Below are 22,456 nucleotides of genomic sequence, written 5' to 3' on the forward strand. Positions count from 1 at the left end.
CAAAATTCTTCAAAACAAATGAAGAAATTAAACTGCAAACAGGCAAATGATATGGCTAAAGTTATGAAGCAAGTTTAGAGCACAGGCAGGACTAGAACGCTGGTCTCCTGGCTTCTAATCTAGAAACATATCCTATTTCATGATACGGATCCTGCCCCTTCTCTAAGAACTGGGACCCTCCCTTGAAATAAAGCATTTAGTATTTTAACCTAAGTAATACCCTACTTGTTGAAATATGTATTTTGTAGTTTTTTCTGTATTTTTCTTATTACCTGAAAAAAATATCCCCTTACATAAATTTTCTTGTTTCTAAAATATTACTCTGATTACGTTAAAATGCTCAAGGGTTAAGCTAAGCAGATGAAAGCAGTTTCCTGGAGCAGGAAGAAAATACAGCCTCTTCATTAGATTTTTGAAGGTTTAGGTGATCTGTCCCTACATACCTCTGGACACAGCTGTTGGGTGTGAATTATGGTCTCTCCTGTCTGGAGTAAAGGTAATGAAGATCGTACACACTGTTATCTTCCACCGATGCAGTAAGTCAGTCTGATGATAGCTTGCAGAGACCTGAACAGTTATGAGCATAAACAAAATATAGCACACAGTGCTATATGTATATCGTCTTTCCTTTTTTATTATTAGACCTTAAGTTCTGGGGTACATGTGCAAAACGTGCCGTGGTGGTTTGCTGAATGCCTAACCCTGTCATCTACATTAGGTATTTCTTGTAATGCTATCCCTCCCCAATACCCCTACCCCCTGCTATCCCTCCCCTAGTCCCCCACCTTGCTTTTCAGTTACCTCCAAACTCAATTCAAGGCACAAACTTTCATTTATTCAGGAAAATGATTTTCTGTTCATAAAAAGTCAAAGAATTCTATACTGAGTGGTCAGCTTTGCCAATAACTAGGTAGATTGGGGGCAAATTGGGGGCATTTTTCTCCATAAGACCCACATCTTAAATCCCCTACAGTCAAGAATTTCACAGGCTCTCAGAATATCTTCTGGAATAAAATACAATCATTCAGTTACTACTGTTTTCTCCATAAGACCCACATCTTAAATCCCCTACAGTCAAGAATTTCACAGGCTCTCAGAATATCTTCCGGAATAAAATACAATCATTCAGTTACTACTGTTTATATAGTACTTCATAGTTTGAAGTACATTTTGTTCACATATTATCACATTGGAAACCTCCTTTTTATAGGAAGTTATTATACTTAATTTATAATTGGATAATTGAAGGCACAAAGAGGTTAGATCATTTATAAGTGCATAAACGTCTTATAATGTGGGACAAGAGGACTTTTACAAGGTCTAGTTGAGGGCTGGAGTTTTCAGAAATCTAAAATAATGGTAATATAATTTATGTTATTTTATGATGAGGGCTTTCAAAATAAATTCTGTTCAGTATCCTAATAAATGACTTAATTATTTCTGAGGCCCAGGGTTTTGAGTGGAAAGTAAACATTTAAATGTCCTATAAATAGGTAAATAAAATTCTCCTTCATAAAGTTTAAAACTTTTTTCTTCTAAGTAACTCTAAAAATTAAGACTCATTAATAAAATACTAAATAAGATTGCTCTAAAATGACAGCAAATATCTCAATATGTGAACACTGTCCTTGAAAACACCACTATCCTCCTTGAAATGCAGCCATTTTCATTTAATTGGCAATTTTGGAAATCCAGTGGGAGACACAGAATTATAGCTTATGATACGCTAAAGAGAACTTACACTGACAACCATGTTCTGCTTTGTCTCACCTGGCTTTTCGGTTTTGTTTGCTTTTTCTTCCCACATAGACTTATTCATAATCACATCCTTGTGGTGACATATAGAATGAGGGAGATGTTCTCTTTAAACACAAAATTCTTCTTTTATCTTAAATATTTACCATTTTTTTAAGCAAGATTATTTTAAAGTCCTATCTTACAATTGAATTCAAAAACTATCTTAGACATAAGAAACAGTGGTCTCCTTTTTAATTTTCTTAAATGGAAATAATTAACTTTTACTCAACATGGAGTTAAACTTACACAATGTCCACTGAGTTCATTTTGAAGCAACAGATTTTCAATCTTTGTTTTAGTTGTTTAGCAGGTGAACTATGGATGTTCAGTATGATCATGGTTGACTTTGCCAATTAATTAATTTCCAGCATAACCGGCACTACTACTAAGCTATTCTGCATATCTTGGGGTCATTCTGTTGTCTAGTATGGAGAGAAAATTTAGCATCAACACCATATTCTAAGGCAATTCCAGAGCCCCTTAGCTGCAACAGTTTAATGAAGATTCAGAAAAATTATATTCTTCTATGTCTTATATCTCAGCCAGCTCTATAGTTGTGGGTTTAATAGTGTTTCCAAAAGTTCATGTTCACCTGAAAGCTCAGAATATGGCCTTATTTGGAAACAGAATCTTTGCAGCTATAATTAAGCTGATAATGAGGAGGTCATACTAGATTAGAGTGAACCATAATGTCTTTAAGAAGCAGACACACAGACATAGGGAAGAAGTCCATGTCAAGATGGAGGCAGAAATGAGAATGATGCAGCTACAATTCAAACACTCCCAGGAATTGTTGGAAGCCACCAAAAGCTACAAGAGGAAGGAAGGATTCTTCCCTGGAACTTTCAGAGGGAGCATGACCCTGCAGACATCCTGATGCAGACTTCTGTCCTCTGAAACGGTGAAAGAATAAACTTCTCTTTCAAGCCATGCAGTTTGTGATAATTTGTTATGGTGGCCCTAAGAAACTAATACACCTAGGCACCTTTGGCTGAGACCTTTCATACTGCTTTATTTTAACAGTGAGCAGCACTTTTCTCCCTTTATTTGAGGATGTGCCCTACCTCCACTTGGGCATCTAAGAGAGTTTTACTGAAGATTTACTTAGCATCTAAGAGAAGTTAAGCAGAAGGGTGTGTCTAGAAGAGTCTGTTGTCTTGAAATTCTTCAGCTAACTTAAACACCCAGTTTTCCTCCCTGGCCCTTTTCCTCAGCCCTGTTGCTATGATAAGACTTTCAGACACTAAAATTCTTTACCAAAATTCTCTTCCTCTAGTTATGTTCTCTTGCCTCTGTCCCAGGATCTCCCACATACTTGTCTCCCTGGCTTTAGGAGTAGCACTTACAATCTGTTATTTTTCTAGAGAAATTTAACTCAGTGTCTTCAGGTTCTGATATTTGGGTTGTACATTTCATTGCTAAGATTCTCATTAAGGTAATTATCTTAAAGAATCCGTTATCTTCTTATAGGAATTTTGCCATGTTGTGAGAACTTCCAGGTCAAACTGCAACCAGGTTTTCTTTTTTTTTTAATTTCTGTGTTCCTGGCGGATTTCAAATATCATAACCACCATTGTAATAAATTTAACCCTAAATCTTAATTCCAATAAAGGATACAAAAAAGAAAATGATGACTATGAGTAAACAATAGGATAATAACTGAAATGAAATAGCTGTGCTCCTCAAAAGTCATTTCTAACTTCAGTTATTTGTTTCCATTGAGTAGTGGTAATTGATACATGGAAAGAAGATGTTAGGTGTTACCTGACTTTTTAAATTTGAATGTTGTCTTTCTAATAGAGATTAATAGATTCATAATATCTTTTCTCTAACTTTTAAGGATAGACATATATGGACACTTTAAATGATTTGTTCAGGGTTCAGATGTGGCTCTGTCAACATTGCTGTGAATGTGTTGATTCATTCATTAAATGAAATATATTTCAAACATAAGAAAGAAAGTTTATAATAAACAGCTAATACATAGTCATGTGTACACCACTTGGATTTTTGAAATGTTCACATTTACCATGTTAACTACAAGTATTTGTATTTTAAGAAATACAATGTTGGCTGGGTGCTGTGGCTCATACCTGTAATCTTATCACCTTGGGAGGCCGAAGCAGGAGGATCACTTGAGCTTAGAAGTTTGAGACTAGCCTGGGCAATATAGCAAGACGCCTTCTCTACAAAAAAAATTTAACATTAGCTGGTCACGGTTGCATGCACCTGTAGTCCCAGGTTGTTGGGAGGCTGAGGCAGGAGGATCACTAGAGCCCAGGAGTTTGAGGCTGCAATGAGGTATGATTGCAACACGGCTTCAGTCTGGGCAACATAGGAACACCTTGTCACTCAAGAATTTTTTTTTCTTTTTTCTTTTTTTTTTTTGAAATGGAGTTTCGCTCTTGTTACCCAGGCTGGAGTGCAATGGCACAATCTCGGCTCACTGCAACCTCCACCTCCTTTCAAGCAATTCTCCCGCCTCAGCCTCCTGAGTAGCGGGATTACAGGCACACGCCCGCATGCCCAGCTAATTTTTTGTATTTTTTAGTAGAGATGGGGTTTCACCATGTTTACCGGGATGGTCTCGATATCTTGACCACCCGCCTTGGCCTCCCAAAGTGCTGGGATTACAGGCTTGAGCCACCACACCTGGCCTTTTTTTCTATTTTTTAAAAGAAATATAATGTTATGAACACAGTTGAAGTCCCAGTATGTCTACCTCTCTTGTTTTCCAGAGTAAATTTTTATCCTGGGGTTTATATGTTTCCTTCCATTCATGTTTTTATGCATTTACCACATGTGTGTATGCATAAACAGTAGATGGCATTGTTTTTTGTGTTATTTTGCATAAATAGCTTATACTATGTCCCTCATTCTGAGCATGGTCTTGCACTGCAGTTTTATAGATTTCAGCTTTATTTAAGTCATGAATAAAGGTGTAAAGATAATGAATAGCCTTATCACCATTAATTTTAGTTTAAAAAACAATATAATTACAGAGAGTAGAAAAAAGATTATATCTTCAATTTCTGTCACATATACAAAATTACTGTCAATATACTTGGGAACTTCCTTCCAGCCCTGTTATATAGCAAAATTTTTAAACAATTTTAATCAAATTTTAAAATCTTAACATAGTCACTTAATGTAGTATTATCTTTTTCCTCCATTTTCTACATGGTCATTTTGACTGTTATGTTTAATGCCCCTAAAACTATGCGTCAAATATAAATACTATATAGTTAAACTGTGTATTATGAAATAGTTAATAGATTTCTCTTTTAACTCCCCCTTTAAAAATATAAGGCTTCAATAAACAAAGATAACCACTTATATTGTTAATTTTTACTATACTTGTTATAATTTCCTCAGTTTAGATTATAAAAATACTTCTTCCTTCATAAGTTGTATTTACGCCATATTGTTTTTCTTTTTGTGTCTTAAGGTTATAGAAACATGAATCAGCTATCTGTCTAATAACGTCTATATACATTAAAAATTTTGTACACAGATTTTTAGAAGTATGAAGAGGTTATTAGCACTATCCCTTTTCTAAAGAACTGAGACATAAGAATAGTGACATAGACTTTAAAAAGTTAAACTATAGGCCAGGCGCAGTGGTTCATGCCTATAATCCCAGCACTTTGGGAGGCCGAGGTGGGTGGATCAGGAGGTCAGGAGCTCAAGACCACCCTGGCCAAGATGGTGAAACTGAATCTCTACTAAAAATACAAAAATTTAGCCAGGTGTGGTGGCAGCTGCCTGTAATCCCAGCTACGCGGGAGGCTGAGGCAGAGAATTGCTTGAACCTGGGAGGCAGAGGTTGCAGTGAGCAGAGATCACGCCACTGCACTCCACCCTGGGAAACAGAACAAGACTCTGTCTCAAAAAGAGAAAAAAATTAGACTGTAGTATGAACATTCAATGAATCAGCTGAGATATGTCAAACCATTTAAGCTGACTGAATGTATTAACATATATAAAGAAAAACGTGTTAACCAAAGATCACTGGCCAGTCAGTCCCAGAAGCAAAATCTCAGTGCTAGGTCTCATTGTAAATTAATAAATTAATTAAATGAATAGTTCACTGCTTGTGATTTGGCTTCCCATGCAGATTGCCCAAGGGGAGAAAATGACCTTGTCAAACAGATTCAAATATTCTAGTTTTTGAGGCAATTACATTTCTCATTGTAAATTGAATTGACATTTAGTCCCAAGATTCTGTTTAGTATTAGTCTGCCTCTAAGAGAGAGATCTGCTCACTGAGCTGACAAAATCAGATTTTCTAACGTCTAAGGCTTCTCTGATCAGGCCTCCCACTAAACCCAGCCATGTGGGTTTTCTCCATAAAAACACTCATATTTATGCCAGTAAAATTGATCTTTCCTTCATGATTTTTCTGTTTCTATACATAGAAACTATATTCTATTCCCTCTAAAGACTTGTGAAATGTTAAAATCTGTTTCTTATATTGTTATTTTAAGCATTTGTCAATTTAATCTCACTGGGTAATGCAGTCCATTTATCCAGAGAAGCTCACCATTCATTCATTTACTCATTCATGCCATAACTCTTCATCAAGTGACTACTAAGTGACAACCTGCATTCTGTCAGGCACTGAAAAGATGACCATAAGGGGTTTCTTTCAGACTAATAGGGAAAACGAGTTTACAGAGATTTGGTATAGCATTTGTCATAGTGCTATAGAGTAACCAATCCAAATTTGGAGACTGAGAGAGGAGAAATGAGAGGGGAAGAGGGAAGGGAAGAAGGAACATTCCAGACAGGAACAAAAGCCCCAGAAATAAAGGAGAATGGGACTTATTTGAAAAACGTGAAGAGTTATATAACTAAAGTAAAAAGAAATGCAGGGGAAGAAATTTCTCAAGGCTTAGATTGGAAAGCTGAGCAGAGATTAATCATCACCTTATTTATTCCAGAAGTCACTTGGCAAGAATATCCCCATGAAATCCTCTATCATTCTCGTCTATTATGTTTGTAATACTACCAGGGATTCCCAAACTCTTTCTGTAGAGAAACAGATAGCAGGCTGGGCATAGTGGCTCATGCCTTTAATCTTAGCACTTTGGGAGGCCATGGTGGGCAGATCACCTGAAGTCAAGAGTTCGAGACCAGCCTGACCAACATGAAGAAACCCCGTCTCTACTCAAAAAAAAAAAAAAAAAAAAAATACAAAAAATTAGCCAGGTGTGATGTCAGATGCCTGTAATCCCAGCTACTCAGGAAGCTGAAGCAGGAGAATTGCTTGAAACTAGGAGGCGGAGGTTGCAATGAGCCGAGATCAGGTCACTACACTCCACCTGAGCAACAAGAGCAAGACTCCATCTCAAAAAAAAAAAAAAAAAAAAGAAATAGATAGCAAATATTTGCATAAATGCACCAAGATTATTAAAATGATAATCTTCTAGGCCATAGGAGAACTTCCTTAGATATTTTAGAATCTATCACTAAGAAATAGGCTGTAAAATATCAAGTTAGGTTACCCAGAACTGTGAGTCTGTCACTGAGAAAGAGACAGTAATTGTCATTGAGAAGTCTAAAATATAAGTGTAGGAGCTGTTAGCAGACATGTTCTATCAAGTGAACTGGAGAGCAATAATATCTAGTTTGCAACAAAAGATAATAAAGCAACCTACAAAAAGAAGCTTGGACACAAGTTGGAGACTCCTAGGCAGATTCAGATCTTGGTCAGCTATTCCAGATACCTAACTATAATCTTAGCCTTTGGTTCTATGAAATATCCCATGATCCTTAAAATGCATTATGATTTCCATTTTGGTTTAAGTTACTGTAGTTTCTGTTTCTGTTTAAATAATAATACAGGGAATCATTGTTTATGCACATAGTCAGTGTTTATGTGTGTTTATTTGATTTGAATCTAGAAAATGTCTATGCAAATAAAGTTAAGAGGTAACGGCTATCCAGAAAAAAAAATGTATATGTATGTGTGTACACACATACACACACATATATTACTGTCTTCTGAAATCTTTATATATAAGATAAAAATTCCCAAATGGAAAAAAAACCTATCAGACTAAATATATTAGTTCAACACTAAAGAAACCATCGACATTCATTACATCTCTATGACAATGAGTTAGGTAATTTCAGAGAAGATCTGATCCTTCACTTACAGAGAAAATGCTATGATCGGCCAGGCATGGTGGCTCACACCTGTAATCCCAGCATTTTTGGAGGCCGAGGTGGGTAGATTACCTGAGGCCAGAAGTTCGAGACCAGCCTGGATAACCTGGTGAAACACTGTCTCTACTAAAAATACAAAAATTAGCTGGACATGGTGGCAGGTGCCTGTAGTCCTAGCTACTCGGGAGACTGAGGCAAGAGAATCACCTGAACCTAGGAGGCGAGGTTGCCGTGAGCCTAGAGGCACCATTGCACTCCAGCTTGGGCAACAGATCGATACTCTGTCTCAATAAAAGGAAAAAGAAAAGGCTATGATCGAGGTTGATGACAAAATGAACCTTTCCACACCACCAAAACAGAGCAGTTGAATGGTAGGTGAAGCCAACTCTCAAATGAGTCTACTGACCTATTTAGAGATCTTTCCTTTGTATTACTTCAGAGATGGTCAAGGATCAGTAATGTGTGGTCACCTGTCAATAGTTGATTTGTAGCTGAAAAATATTTATGGTGACAGATAAGGATTAGCATACCCAATCATATTTGGCTCTAAATAATTTGAATAGAAGTACCTACTCCCACCCCAAGACCCCTTGAGCATAGGGAATTTTCTAGAAATTTACAGTCATTCTTTTTACAATAAATGAGATCAATGGCTTGCATCAGCAGCACCATCTGTTTCTGATCTAATATGTCTCCTCTTCTAAATATATACTGCAGTCATCCAGGTTAGTGGTTCTCAAAGTGTGGTTCCTGGACCAACAGCATTAGCTGTTGGGAGCTTGTTAAAAGTGCAAATTATTGAGCCCTACTCAAGATGTACTGAATGAAAAACTCAGCATGAGGTTAATCTGTCATTCTACTACATATTATCGTTTGAGAACCACTGCTCCAGGACAAGCAAGGATGATTCATGACATTTTGGAAGGAGTAAGAGGTAAACAACAGGCGGTGAGAATGCTTACATACACTTGTTTGGACAATAGGTCAAGTAGGCTTATATAATCAAATATTTGAATATGTCTATTTTTTCATAGCATGCATGATAAATATATTATTTTTGGACATAGTTGATTTGTATAAAAATAAACATTTGAACATCACAGTAGTTAATAAAATAGGACTCTAATGTGTAAAGACTTTACACAATCAATTCTTAGATTTTTCTTTCTCATTTTCTTTAGGCAATTACAGGAAATTATTGGGCCACTCAGGAATTTTACTAATAATTAAAAGTTGAAATACTGTAATAACAAACTATTTTCATTTTTAAAAATGTTTTTATTTACGCTTATTAAGTGAAGAAGGGCTTATGCACTCAGATGTGATTACACCAATTCAGTATTTAGCACCAAATTATATTTTGGAAGAATGAACAGAATAATTGTAATTATATATATTAACATGCTACCTTTTATCTTTCTGCATGGCTCAGGTCACTCAGTTTCATTACAGGAAATTGTCGGTAATCTAATCTTTTTAAATGTTACTAAATTGCTGTTAAAACAGTAATAAGCATAAGTTAAAAACATTTGTTAGAACTGCAATCTGACAACCTTAAATATTATTAGATTGCTGTTCTAATAAACTAAATCCGAATTGGAGAAAAAAAAGTTACTGAATATTTCTTCAATTAATGGAGCTCCAAAATGCCACACTGTAAATCTCCGTTTTCACATTAGAGAGATATTTTTGTTGTGACAATTACATCTTGCTTTTCTTTATAATGCTTTTCTTAAACTGATATTTGAAAAGATATGTTTAAATAGAATTGCATTTATTCATTTGCTTTTATGATTAGAAAATATTATTTGTATTTGGTATTAACTAAATTTTAAAAAATATGTTTCATTCTGCCTTTCATATTCTTTAGCCAAATAATTTTCTACATAAATACTTAGCAGAATAATACAGGCTGCTTAAAGAATTTTGATATTCCAAGTGAACTGCTCTTATATTTGTTGTACTATTTTATTTAATCTGTGCTTAGGTCAAAGTGTATATATATATATATATATATATATATATATATATACATACACACACACACACATATGTTTTCAAAAAAAAGAACAATTTTGTATTTATGTAAATCTTTCTGTAGCATGATCAAGATTTTACAAAAGTTTATTGTACATTTGGTCATTTTGATTAGACATTACAGAATAAAATTAATAGTTATAAAAAAGTTTCTTTGTAGTTTACTATTTTAGTCATTTCTCAAAATACGTAAAATTGTCTGATTTTTTAAATCTCATTAATATTTTTTTCTAAGAAAGAAAACCACAAAAATCTTTGGTACAAAATTCAGGAACCCCACAACAAGGAAATTCTTTGCTATTTCTAAATGAATGTGGTTACTATAGTTACCTTGTTTCCCTTGGTAAAAGATATGAGGTTTGGTCACCTATTTTTGTGTTTATGATATTCTAAAATATCTGCTCCTCGACCTCCTATTGAAAGTATCTGCATTATATGTTCATAAGTTTGTATATTTGTGTATCAAGAAAATAATGAACCATTTAGTTATAAATGTTTTAATAGTATTAGAAATCTATATCGCATTAGTAAACTTGTATCTGTTAAAACTGAAAGTCATTGGAACAAAATCTTTGAAGTGTCCTCGTATATATAAATTACATGTAAGACAGATTGGATTTTGCACTTCTGCTTTTAAAACTGCAGTATTTGCAGTTAAACTCTTTACCAATAGGTGGTGCTAGAAAGTTTAATATTTATTCCAATAGCTGAACTTACTGGAAAAATGTGTTAAAATGTTTTTTTGTGTGTGTTTAAAACCGTGTTATAAAACAGTATGTACGTAATTAATACTTGCTTGTCTTTTTTTACAGCTCCATTTAAGAAAGTTCGACTGGTTGGTGGGAGCGGCCCTCACGAAGGGAGAGTGGAGATATTCCACAGCGGCCAATGGGGCACAGTTTGTGACGATCGCTGGGAGGTGCGAGTTGGACAGGTCGTCTGTAGGAGTTTAGGATACCCGGGTGTTCAAGCCGTGTACAAGGCAGCTCATTTTGGACAAGGTAAGTTAAAGAAAATCTTGTTTGTTTACAAATGAAATATGGGCATTCTCTAATGACACAGAACGAAGTAGGGACAGGAACTTAGTCTAGACTGGGTAGAGTGGCTCATGCCTGTAGTCCCAGCACTTTAGGAGGCTGAAGCAGGCAGATCACTCGAATAAAGGTGTTCATGACAAGCATGGACAACATAGTAAGACCCTGTCTGTACCAAAAATTAAAATTAAAAAAATAGCCAAGCATGATAGCATATACCTGCAGTCCTAGCTACTACAGAGGCTGAGGTGGGAGGGTTCTTGGGCTGCAGTTCCAGGTTACATGAGCTATTGTCACACTGCTGCACTCCAGTGTAGGTGACAGAGCAAGCCGTGTCTCTTGAAAAAAGAATTTTTATAGAAAACTAGAAAAAGGTAAGATGAACTTCTCAAATGCCTGGAAGATATTACCAAGCGCTATTACGCTGTGATTTATTGAGTAATGACTATGTGCAGGCACTGTGCTAAATACCTGAATAGTATGAATAATAGGTCACAATTACATCCTTTACTATTTTACCTAAAATAATTCTCATATTAGGCCATCCGTGGTGGCTCATCCATGTAATCATGGCACTTTGGGAGTCCAAGGTGTGTGGATCACTTGAGGTCAGGAGTTCGAGACCAACCTGGCCAACATGGCAAAACCCCATCTCTACTAAAAATACAAAAATCAGCCAGGCATGGTTGTACATGCATGTAACCTCAGCTACTTGGGAGGGTGAGGCGGGAGATTGCTTGAAGCTGGGAGGCAGAGGTTGCAGTGAGCTAAGATCACGCTATTACACTCCAGCCTGGCTGACAGAGTGAGACTCCATCTCAAAAAAAAAAAAAAGAAGAAGAAGAATTATTATATTAGGTTTACGAGGTGGATTTAAGCAGAGGTATCAGGTTCTAAAGTCTTCAGAGGCCAGAAGGATAATTTGATTTCATGAAGAGAGGAGATGTCAGAAAATAGTGGTAATGTGCAGAACTTCCATATCCACGTTCAGCCCCTGGCCCTAGTTTTTAACTTGCACCTTAAAGGTTTACATAGAAGAAACAAAGGATATAAATAGCTTCAAATAGCACTTTGAAGTTTCCAAATTTTCCATTCCTGTCCCTTATTTAGAACTTTATCCAAGTTGAAAAGTATGGGATTGAAATCACTCTTGCACCTGTAAAATTATCTCCAGAAGTAAAATATTTTTGAGGTCAACAGCTAGATTTTTGCTTTTGTTTTGCTTCCTTGTTTTTCTTTTTTGTTTTTTTTAGAGAAGAGGAAAAAGAAAAAAAAATCCTCGACTCTTGATCACTAGAGAATTGAATGATGCCATCAGTTATTTCACAAGACTGAGCTCCCAATCTGAGTTTCCAAATTGTTTTTTTGTTTTTGTTTTTGCTTTTGGAGACAGGTCTCCCTTTGTCACCCAGGCTGGAGTGCAGTGGTGTGATCTCAGCTCACTGCAACCTGTGCCTCCTGGGTTCAAGTGATTCTTTCACCTCAGCCTGCTGAGAAGCTGTTACCATAGGTATGCACCACCATGCTCAGCTAGTTTTTGTATTTTTGGTAGAGACAGGGTTTCACCATGTAGCCCAGGCTGGTCTCAAACTCCTTGACTCAAGCGATCTATATGCCTTGGCTTCCCAAAGTGCTGGGATTATGGCCATGAGCCACCACAGCCACCCCAAGTTTCCACATTGTTTTGCGGGGGCAGAATCCATTTCTATGATAACTCACATTCACAGAGTGAAAGACCATTTACTTTAAATACATAATTGTATAAAACATTTCAACTAATGATTACCATCTATGAAGGGACAGCCACAGTTTTAACAGAGGACATATGATTCTTATCCATGCTCTTACCTGGTAAATGACAAAAGATTCTTCAGCTTTAGAAATAAAAGCATATGAATGCTTTAGATTCTCAAGATGTGCCTCCGTTGACAAAATGAAATATAAAATCTGCCAATTATTTAGATAATATAGTCAATACAGGCAAGCTCAATATAAAAAAAGAAAAATATCCTAAAATACCTCTAATCTGGATGAATTATTTTGATGCTTACATTATGCAGAGATTTGATGACTGCATTTAGCATTGTTTCTTTGACAGTGGTCCCCAACCTTTTTGGCACCAGGGACCAGTTTCATGGAAGACAATTTTTCCATGGACCAGGGATGGGGGAAGGTTTGGGAATGACTCAAACACATTACATTTACTATGCCATTATTTCTATTTTTATTACACTATACTATATAATGAAATAATTATACAACTCAATATGAGGTAGATTATACCACTCACTATGTAGAATCAGTGGGAGCTCTGAGCTTGCTTTCCTGCAACTAGACGGTCCCATCTGGGGTTGATGGGAAACGATGACACCCAAAGTGTGTCGTTATGTCCAGGCTATTCCATAACCTCCTTTGGCTGCTGTCACTGCAGAAAACCCCGCTTTTCAAAGACAGGATTTAGGAAATGGGAGCAGGCTTTTCAGTGCTTTTGTTGCAATTTCAGGATATTCATCCTTGACTTTAATCCAGAACGCATGGATATTTGAAGTTGTCTTAAACATACTCTTAAGGCCACCAAATGCAGCTGTGTAATTGAAGTCTATCAACTCACTTGCTACTATAAAGCCTGCCACCAGATGTAGCTTGTCACTTGTCACTCACTGATAGAGTTTTGATATGAGTCTGCAAGCAATTGGTTTATTATTGCCTCTGTGCCATCAAACCTCTCTGCTAATGTTAATCTTTATTTGCAGCCACTCCCCAGCTCTAGTATCCCGGCCACAGGTCCACATCAGATCATCAGACATTAGATTCTCATAAGGAGAGTGCAACCTAGATTCCTCCCATGTGCAGTTCACAATATGGTTTGTGTTCCTATGAGAATCTACTGCTGCCGCTGATCTGACAGGGGCAGAACTCAGGCTGCAATGTGAGTGATAGGGAGTGGCTGTAAATACAGATGAAGCTTTCTCGCTTGCCTGCTGCTCCCTTCCTGCCATGCAGCCCTGTTTCTAACAGGTCATGGACCACTACTGGTCCATGGTCTGTGGACCAGGGACCCCTGCTTTGAAAAACTAGCCAAGTAGTATCGTGGTTGAGGTGAGCCTTTGTCATCTATTACAAAGAGAAAATTAAATTGAGAGCAACAGTAGTCATATATGTACTTTAATTCAAGGAAAACTAAAAAGTGCTGGCAAAATACAGTTTAATTGTGGTATGAAAGTGAACAAGACTTCATCTCTAGCTTTATTTCTTCTCTGAGCATGAGCTTTGCCTTGGACTTCAAAGGTATTTTTCCACTGGAGTTACAAACAGGTGAGAAACACGTTGTTGGAGACTATTGTCTTAAAATTACATTAACTTTAAGGCCTAGTCTCATGAGTAAAATACTATTTTCCTCAAAGCTTTTATTCATTCCTGCTTCTATCTCTATGAGCTAGGGATTTCTGGTCTAAAAAACTCTTAAGAAAGGATGACAATAAGTATACTGAGATACTAAGAAGAAAAATTTTTTTTATTTAAATAAGATATAAAATGACAGAGTTTAGTCTCATGTGAAATTATTTACTTGGCTATGTGGAAATAAGTCTCTCAAGTTTTCTTGACATAACTTGTCTCAATTTTCAGAAGGCTGTTTGTTTATAGTAGTTGGTGATGTTGTACATTGTCCCAGAGTTTTATTATAATCAAACAATAAATTATGTCGGGATTTTGGTTTCTTTTTACATTTTTCAGCACCTAGTGAAGCAAATTAGAAAGATAAGGAGTTTTCTTTAAAAAAAACTGCAACTTTAAACTAACTGTAGTTATTGTGGTTCAGAGTTTCAGTTGCCTTTCCAATAAAATGAACATAATACCAACCTGGCAGATTTATTTCGAAGCTTAAGTTAACTAGCATACGGAAAGCATCCACTACAAAATCCGACTCGCAATGTTTCTCAGTACTGAAGGAGATCACTGCTAGCAGCAATACAGACTGTACAATCACACGTTTATTTGCTATTCTGTTTGAAAGAGTCAGATCACTATTAGATTGTGTATTCCAAGGTAATCTCCTTCCTCAGTACTGACTTAGATTTTGTTTGTTTGTTTGTTTGTTTTTATAGACAGGCTGTAGTGCACATAGGTTGTAGTGTAGTGTTACAGTCACAGCTCAATGAAGCCTCAACCTCCTATGCTCGAGTGATCCTCCCGCCTTAGCCTCCAGAGTTGCTGGGACCACAAGCATGTACCACATACCTGGCTAATTTTTTAAAATTTTAATTTCTTATAGAGACAGGGTCTTGCTATGTTGCTCAGGCTCATCTAAAACTCCTAAACTCAAGCCATCCTCCTGCATCAGCCTCCGAAAGTACTGGAATTACAGGTGTGAGCCACTATACCTGGTTTGACTTAGCTCTTGTTTCCACTCCCTGCCTAGAGTTCAGTACCAAACAACTGAAGAATAATTAGAGAATTTTAAAATAATAAAGTAAAATGAGCTAGGAGAAAAATAAAATAGAACTGCCATTGTTTGTTCTGAAGAAAATAATTGGAAAAGTAAGTTTTATGATCTGCTTCACTAGACGTTGTATTTTAAGAAACAGGCTTACATGGTTAACTGATGGAGGGTTAGACATGGCAAATGAGCTTTTTATGTAAAGCTGTTTAAAATATTCCTGATTTTTTCACTTCTCCACCTTAAATTTGCAGTTTCACTCAGTAGGAAAAGAAAAGGCAGTTCTGAATGCAGAGCAGAGACAAGAAGGGAAACTTAGAAATACAAGCGGATGAGTAGAGAAGTGAAAGAGAAACATGCTTAATGTTTTAATTATTTGTCATTTTCTTAGGAAAGTGAGAAGAATCAGGTTTATACCATACTGTACATCATCACCAAAGTTAAAGCAAAAAGGAAAAGAATTTAAATGTATTCTCTTTATATAATCCCCTATAATAGAAAGAATATAATTTGTAGACAGTCTCCCCATATTTTTTCTGATTTTAAATGGCAAACCTGGATTAGAAGATAGAATTCTTGTTAGTTTTAAGAACAATTAGTTTTGCAACTGCAAGTAAAATGACTTATAGGAATAAAGTTCCAAGCATGCTCCTTGAGATAGGTTCTCTCATTTGGATGCACCTTCTTTCTGAAATGTCAAAACAAGTTTAATTAAGGAAGCTCTGAGGGGCATCTACTTCTCATCAATGCATAGGGAAGGGAAAGGAGAGTCAGTCACTTTTTGCCCCTTATCCAGGCTTTCGAAGCCCTTGTGCCTGTGGTTTCCCTGCAGGAAACTTGGATGAGCTTTACCAGACAGCAGTGGTCCCTCTGAGAATTTGGTCCAGGTGTATCTGAGCCTGTATGGATGCTGGTGAGGGAAGTAAGACCTGGAGCAACTATCACATCTTCTCCTGAGTTTAGGGTGCTGAAACTCCAAACCTGAAAACAGGAACAAAAGTAATATCCAAACATAAATGCCATTTAAAGGTCATTCTTAGCTGAGTTTTCTTGGCTTTTTTATTACCACTTTTACATACCAGAATCAATTTTCCATGTAATTTTTTTTAAACCCAAAAACCATAAGGGTAAACAGAAGGCAATCAAAAAATGCAACTCTACACCTCTGAACTATCCTTTAGTGAATGGAAGTAAAAACAATGTCAAAGATAAATAAAATACATCAAAGGTTAACAACTCAAATTCTTATATGCTGCTTCTTGCACATGGAAATGTTTGAATGTTAAATATTATGGAAAGTAGGGTAGGGCTGGCCCATAGAACTGAGTAATCATAGAAAAATAACATTTTCTTCATAGAGAAAATAGGTAGGCCTAGCAGAGGTCACCAAACTTGTACAAATTTATGTAGTCACTATGGTGGTCTGTGGCAGGGGTTGGGGTTAGGAGGGTCAAGATGCATGCCTTGACCTGGTTCTCCTACTATGCTTTTTCCACCAGATGGAATATCCCCCCAAATCCTTAATACTTAGAACCAGATTTCTAAAGAGCTTGCTTCTTCAGAATCTTAGAATCATGAAATGTTAAAGGTAGACAAACTCTTCAGGCTATCTTAGCCTTACCCCTTTATTCTGCATATCATAAAATTGAGGAAGAAGAAGTGGTTTCTCTATAATCACAAAACTAGAATCCAAACTATAGGCTATATTGATGCATTCTTCCCTATTTTGATTCCCATGGAGTTTTCAATTTTAATTCACAATGTTTTTCTCAAAGGAGACACTGTTCACAAAACACTTCCCAACTAGGCTTAAAAGTGATACAAATGTATGTCACTTAGCCATGACTAGATATAATGAAAATACATGTTCAGACACTTTTAACCATTCATGGTGTTTACTTTCTCATTGATCTATTCAGCAGCTGATCTCACATCTCATCATTTTACAATATATCCGGGTGGCATATGAAACCAATTACCTTTGATTTTTCATGGAAATGCTGGTAAGATTAAAGATACTCAAATCCCCTGAAGAAATATCAGTACCTTTCATTTTTTATTAAGAGGTTAAGAGGAAATAGTATCATCTGTGAGGTATGCTCTGAAGCATCATAAACCAAGATCGGAAAACTGCAGAAGCCATGTCTTTATTGTTGCCTGCTGTTAGAAACACAAAATCAGGCCGGGCGTGGTGGCTCATGCCTGTAATCCGAGCACTTTGGGAGGCAAAAGTGGGAAGATCACTTCAGATTAGGAGTTTTGAGACCAGCCTTGCCAATCTGGTAAAACCCTGTCTCTACTAAAAATATAAAAATTAGCTTTACGTGTGCACACATGTAATCCCAGCTACTTAGGAGGCTGAAGTGGGAGGTTTGCTTGAACCTCGGAGGCAGATGTTGCAGTGAGCCGAAATCACACTATTGCACTCCAGCCTGAGTGACAGAGCAAGACTCTGTCTCAAGGAAATAAAAAATTGAAATAAATCCCAACAACCCTCAAATTATAAAGGAAATCATAGATGTATATATGGCTAGGTATATAGGTGGAAAGATGTGAAGAGAGAGGAAGAGAATTAGAGACTAACATATCTAAGAAACACACATCAATTTTGTATATCTTGGCATTGAAAGAAAAATAGTTCAGAGGCACACAAAAAAATTATTACAGTGACAGCCCCAACAATGAAAATCCTTGAGTAATATTTATTATCTAAAGAAATAAAAACAAATTTGTTGTTCTATCTCATAGGTTTACATGAGGATACAATTTTATGAATTTTATGCTGTCTTTACATTAATTTTTTAATGCAGAGAACAATTTGGATTGAGATAGAAAATATGTATTAAATGTATTTCTCCCCTGGCTCAATAGTCTTGAATATATTAATGTAAAAATAAAACAACATATCTTTGGAAATTTATATAATTTTTTGGAATTATATAAATCTTTTGGAATTTATATAATTCTATTTAGACATCTGTGTAGCCAAGGAACATTACTAAGCTTTTTATTATTATATTATACTTAAATTCTGGGGTACATGTGCAGAACATGCAGGTTTGTTACATAGGTATACATGTGCCATGGTGGTTTGCTGCATCTATCACTCCGTCATCTACATTAGGTATTTCTCCTAATGGTATCCCTTCCCTATCTGCTACCCACTGCTATCTCTCCCCGAACTCCCCACCCACTGACAGGCCCCAGTGTGTGATGTTTCCCTCCCTGTATCCATGTGTTCTCATTGTTCAACATCGATTTTTTTGGTTTTCTGTTCTTGTGTCAGTTTGCTGAGAATGATGGTTTCCAGCTTTATCCATGTTCCTGCAAAGCCCATGAACTCATCCTTTTTTATGGCTGCATAGTATTCTGTGGTGTGTATGTGCCACATTTTCTTTATCCAGTCTATCATTGATGGGTATTTGGGTTGGTTCCAAGTCTTTGCTATTGTGAACAGTGCCACAATAAACATACGTGTGCATGTGTCTTAGTAACAGAATGATTTACAATCCTTTGGGTCTATACCTAGTAATGGGATTGCTGGGTTAAATGGTATTTCTAATTCTAGATCCTTGAGGAAGTGCCACACTGACTTCCACAGTGGTTGACCTAATTTACACACCCTCCAGTAGTGTAAAAGCATTTCTGTTGCTCCATATCCTCTCCAGCATCTGTGGTCTCCTGATTTTTTAATGTTTGCCATTCTAACTGGAAGGAGATGGTATCTCAATGTGGTTTTGATTTGCATTTCTCTAATGACCAGTGATGATGAGCTTTTTTTTATATGTTTGTTGGCTGCATACATGTCTTCTTTTGAGAAGTGTCTGTTCATATCTTTTGACTACTTTTTGATGGGATTGTTTGTTTTTTCTTGTAAATTTGTTTAGGTTCATTGTAGATTCTTGATATTAGCCTTTTGTCAAATGGGCAGATTGCAAAAATTTTTTCTCATTCTGTTGGTTGCCTGTTCACTCTGATGATTGTTTCTTTTGCTGTACAGTAGCTTTTTGGTTTAATTAGATCCCATTTGTCAATTTTGGCTTTTGATGTCATTGCTTTTAGTATTTTAGTCATGAAGTCCTGGCCCACGCCTGTGTCCTGAATGGTATTGCCTAGGTTTTCTTCTAGGATTTTTATGGTGTTAAGTCTTATGTTTAAACCTTTAATCCATCTGGAGTTAATTTTTGTATAAGGTGTAAGGAAGAGATCCAGTTTCAGCTCTCTTCATATGGCGAGCCAGTTTTCACCAAATCATGAATGAACTCCCATTCACAGTTGCTACAAAGGTAATAAAATGCCTAGGAATACAACTAACAAGAGATGTGAAAGACCTCTTCAAGAAGAACTACAAATCACTGCTCAAGGAAATAAGAGAGGACACAAACAGATGGGAAAACTTTCCATGCTCATGGTTAGGAAGAATTAATATGAAAATGGCCATATTGCCCAAAGTATTTTATAGATTCAATGCTATCCCCATCAAGCTATCAATGGCTTTCTAAACAGAATTGGAAAAAAAAAGAAAAGAAAACCTTAAATTTCACATGGAACTAAAAAAGAGCTTGCATAGCCAAGAAAATCCTAAGCAAAAAAAAAAAAAAAAAGCTGGAGGCATCATGCTGCTTGACTTCAAACTATACTACAAGGCTACAGTAATGAAAACAGCATGGTACTGGTAACAAAACAGAGGTATAGACCAATGGAACAGAACACAGTCCTCATAAGTAATGCCACACATTTACAACCACCTGATCTTTGACAAACCTGACAAAAACAAGCAATGGGTAAAGGATTCCCTATTTAATGAATATCACTAAGCTTTAAGTTTCATCATGTTCTGTTGCTTGGATCTATTCTTTGTAATTTGAGAAGGTCATACACCCTTTTTGAATTTCAATTTATGTATCTATGAAATGGAGATAATTGCCATTGTGTAACAAGGTTATTATTAAAAGAAAATTTAGAAATGTATGTTCAAAGACCTAGAATATTACCTTAAACACAAGCACTTAAAAAATATTCACTATGTCTGAATCTTTTTCATATTCCAAAAGAGAGACATACCAAAATGGACACTACATTTATCATATCCTTATGTCCTCAGAAGAAAAATAAAATAAGAATCAGAGGCCCTAGATGCAGGTATTTGTCTGCCTTGATTGCCTATGTGACCTCAGTTGCTTCATCTACCTAGAACATAAGCACTCCCTAGAAAATCAGTCCACGAGAACATGGGGTTTGGTCTTGTTCACTCATGTAGGCACTCAAAGCAGATGTGCTAAATAACTAAGTCTAATAATGAAAGAAGTTGCAGTAAGTCATTGATTAAAGGCACTGGCTCAGGGTCCACACAGAGTGGGAATGCTGGGTGACCTTAAGCACAGTTCCTTATTCGCTCTGATTTTCAGTTACCTAACTAGTAAAATGATACAAAAATGGCACTGAATTTTTGAAAGTTATTTGAGGATTTCATGGAATAATATATCAAAAGTGTCTATTGGGGGGAAGAGGGGAGGGACAGCGAGGGGGGGAGCTGGGGAGGGATAGCCTGGGGAGAAATGCCAAATGTGGGTGAAGGGGAGGAAGGCAGCAAATCACACTGCCATGTGTGTACCTATGCAACTATCTTGCATGTTCTGCACACGTACCCCAAAACCTAAAATGCAATAAAAATAAATAAATAAAAATTTTTAAAAAGTGTAAGTGCTTCCTGCTACATAGTAAATTCTTAAAAGAGTGGACTTAAATTTTCATTATTATGATCACAACCTTGGTATTCTAACATTCATGAATTCCCTTACTGCAGTTTCTTAAAACATGTGCTTACATGTCAGCACATTAATCAACTAAATAGTTCCTTTCCTTTGCTGCCCCTGTTGGGATTGCCTTACTGGTGCTGTAGACATTGGGAGAATTCCCACTCTGTTTTCTTTTCCTGGATTGTACAAATTCTGCACTACTGAAATCTAAATTCACTGACTAGACTTACATAATGCAAAAGTATCACAGTAGCCTGGGTTCAGAATTCCTGAAGCCATTCTCGCAATCTCCAAACTATGACAGAGCCATGGCTGTCACCAAAAGTTGGACTTCTGTTTATTTATACAATTTATAAATGACAATAAATATAATAGATATACCTTATAAATGTCTCAGTAGTTTGGCTTCCTCCTATATTAACATGGGAATAGTCTTACTATTTGTGCAATTGTTTTTATTTGCCTGAATTTTTAAGTAGCCCTTTGAGACTTTCAAAAAGCTTTTATAGATATTATATACATAAAAGAAAACACAGATATACAAACACGGAAACACATACAAACATACTCATACATGCTATCACACACACAAAAGGGAACATGCCATGCCTAGTAAGATTAATTCAGAAACTCAAAAGTGTCCCTAGCAAGGTTTCTGATTTTGAGATTATATTCCTTTATTCTTTTCCTTCTTCTGCCTTAAAATTTCAACTCAAGGACGCTCAATATTGTTATAAACATATCAAAAAATACCTGGGCTCTCTGACTTACTATTAACACTCTTATAATGGATCAGCTCAGGAAAACCTTTGCTCTGTCATTTTCTTGCTGTTTGCTTGTGCTTGCAATTAGTAACATTCTTAATCCATGGTTTTCTTACAGGATGATTTGCAGGCCCTTTGCTGATTAGATTAGTGTTAGTTTAATTAAAAATAGATAATGTATTTGATAAACCAGGCACACATAAATTGAAATACGAGAGAAGATAAGAATAGGAGAAAATGCTACTATCGAGTTCTCCTTTTTCTGGTTTATCTTATGTGCAACTATACCCCTAGACCCTTTGACATACAGATACATTTGGATCATCAGGTTATTACATATACTTATGATTATTAAGGCTGAAACTTTCTTCTTTATTTTTAGATTAATAATAAAACTAATTTGTTAAATCCTTAGAACCATTCTTAATCTGTATTTTCACAGAACTGTGTAGGTAT

The 22,456-nt window shown here is 36.2% G+C and overlaps 1 protein-coding gene across 1 annotated transcript in view; it reads left to right on the forward strand.

Moving 5' to 3' along the window:
* Nucleotides 1–22,456, forward strand: part of MSR1 (macrophage scavenger receptor 1) — a 92,671-nt gene that overhangs the window by 67,434 nt on the left and 2,781 nt on the right. The window contains exon 9 of the mRNA XM_017963740.4: nt 10,818–11,006. Within this exon, the coding sequence (XP_017819229.1) occupies nt 10,818–11,006 (189 nt within the window). The remainder of the gene's footprint in view (nt 1–10,817; nt 11,007–22,456) is intronic.

The sequence above is a fragment of the Callithrix jacchus genome, chromosome 13, assembly GCF_049354715.1.
Source record: "Callithrix jacchus isolate 240 chromosome 13, calJac240_pri, whole genome shotgun sequence".
Classification (NCBI taxonomy): Eukaryota; Metazoa; Chordata; class Mammalia; order Primates; family Cebidae; genus Callithrix; species Callithrix jacchus.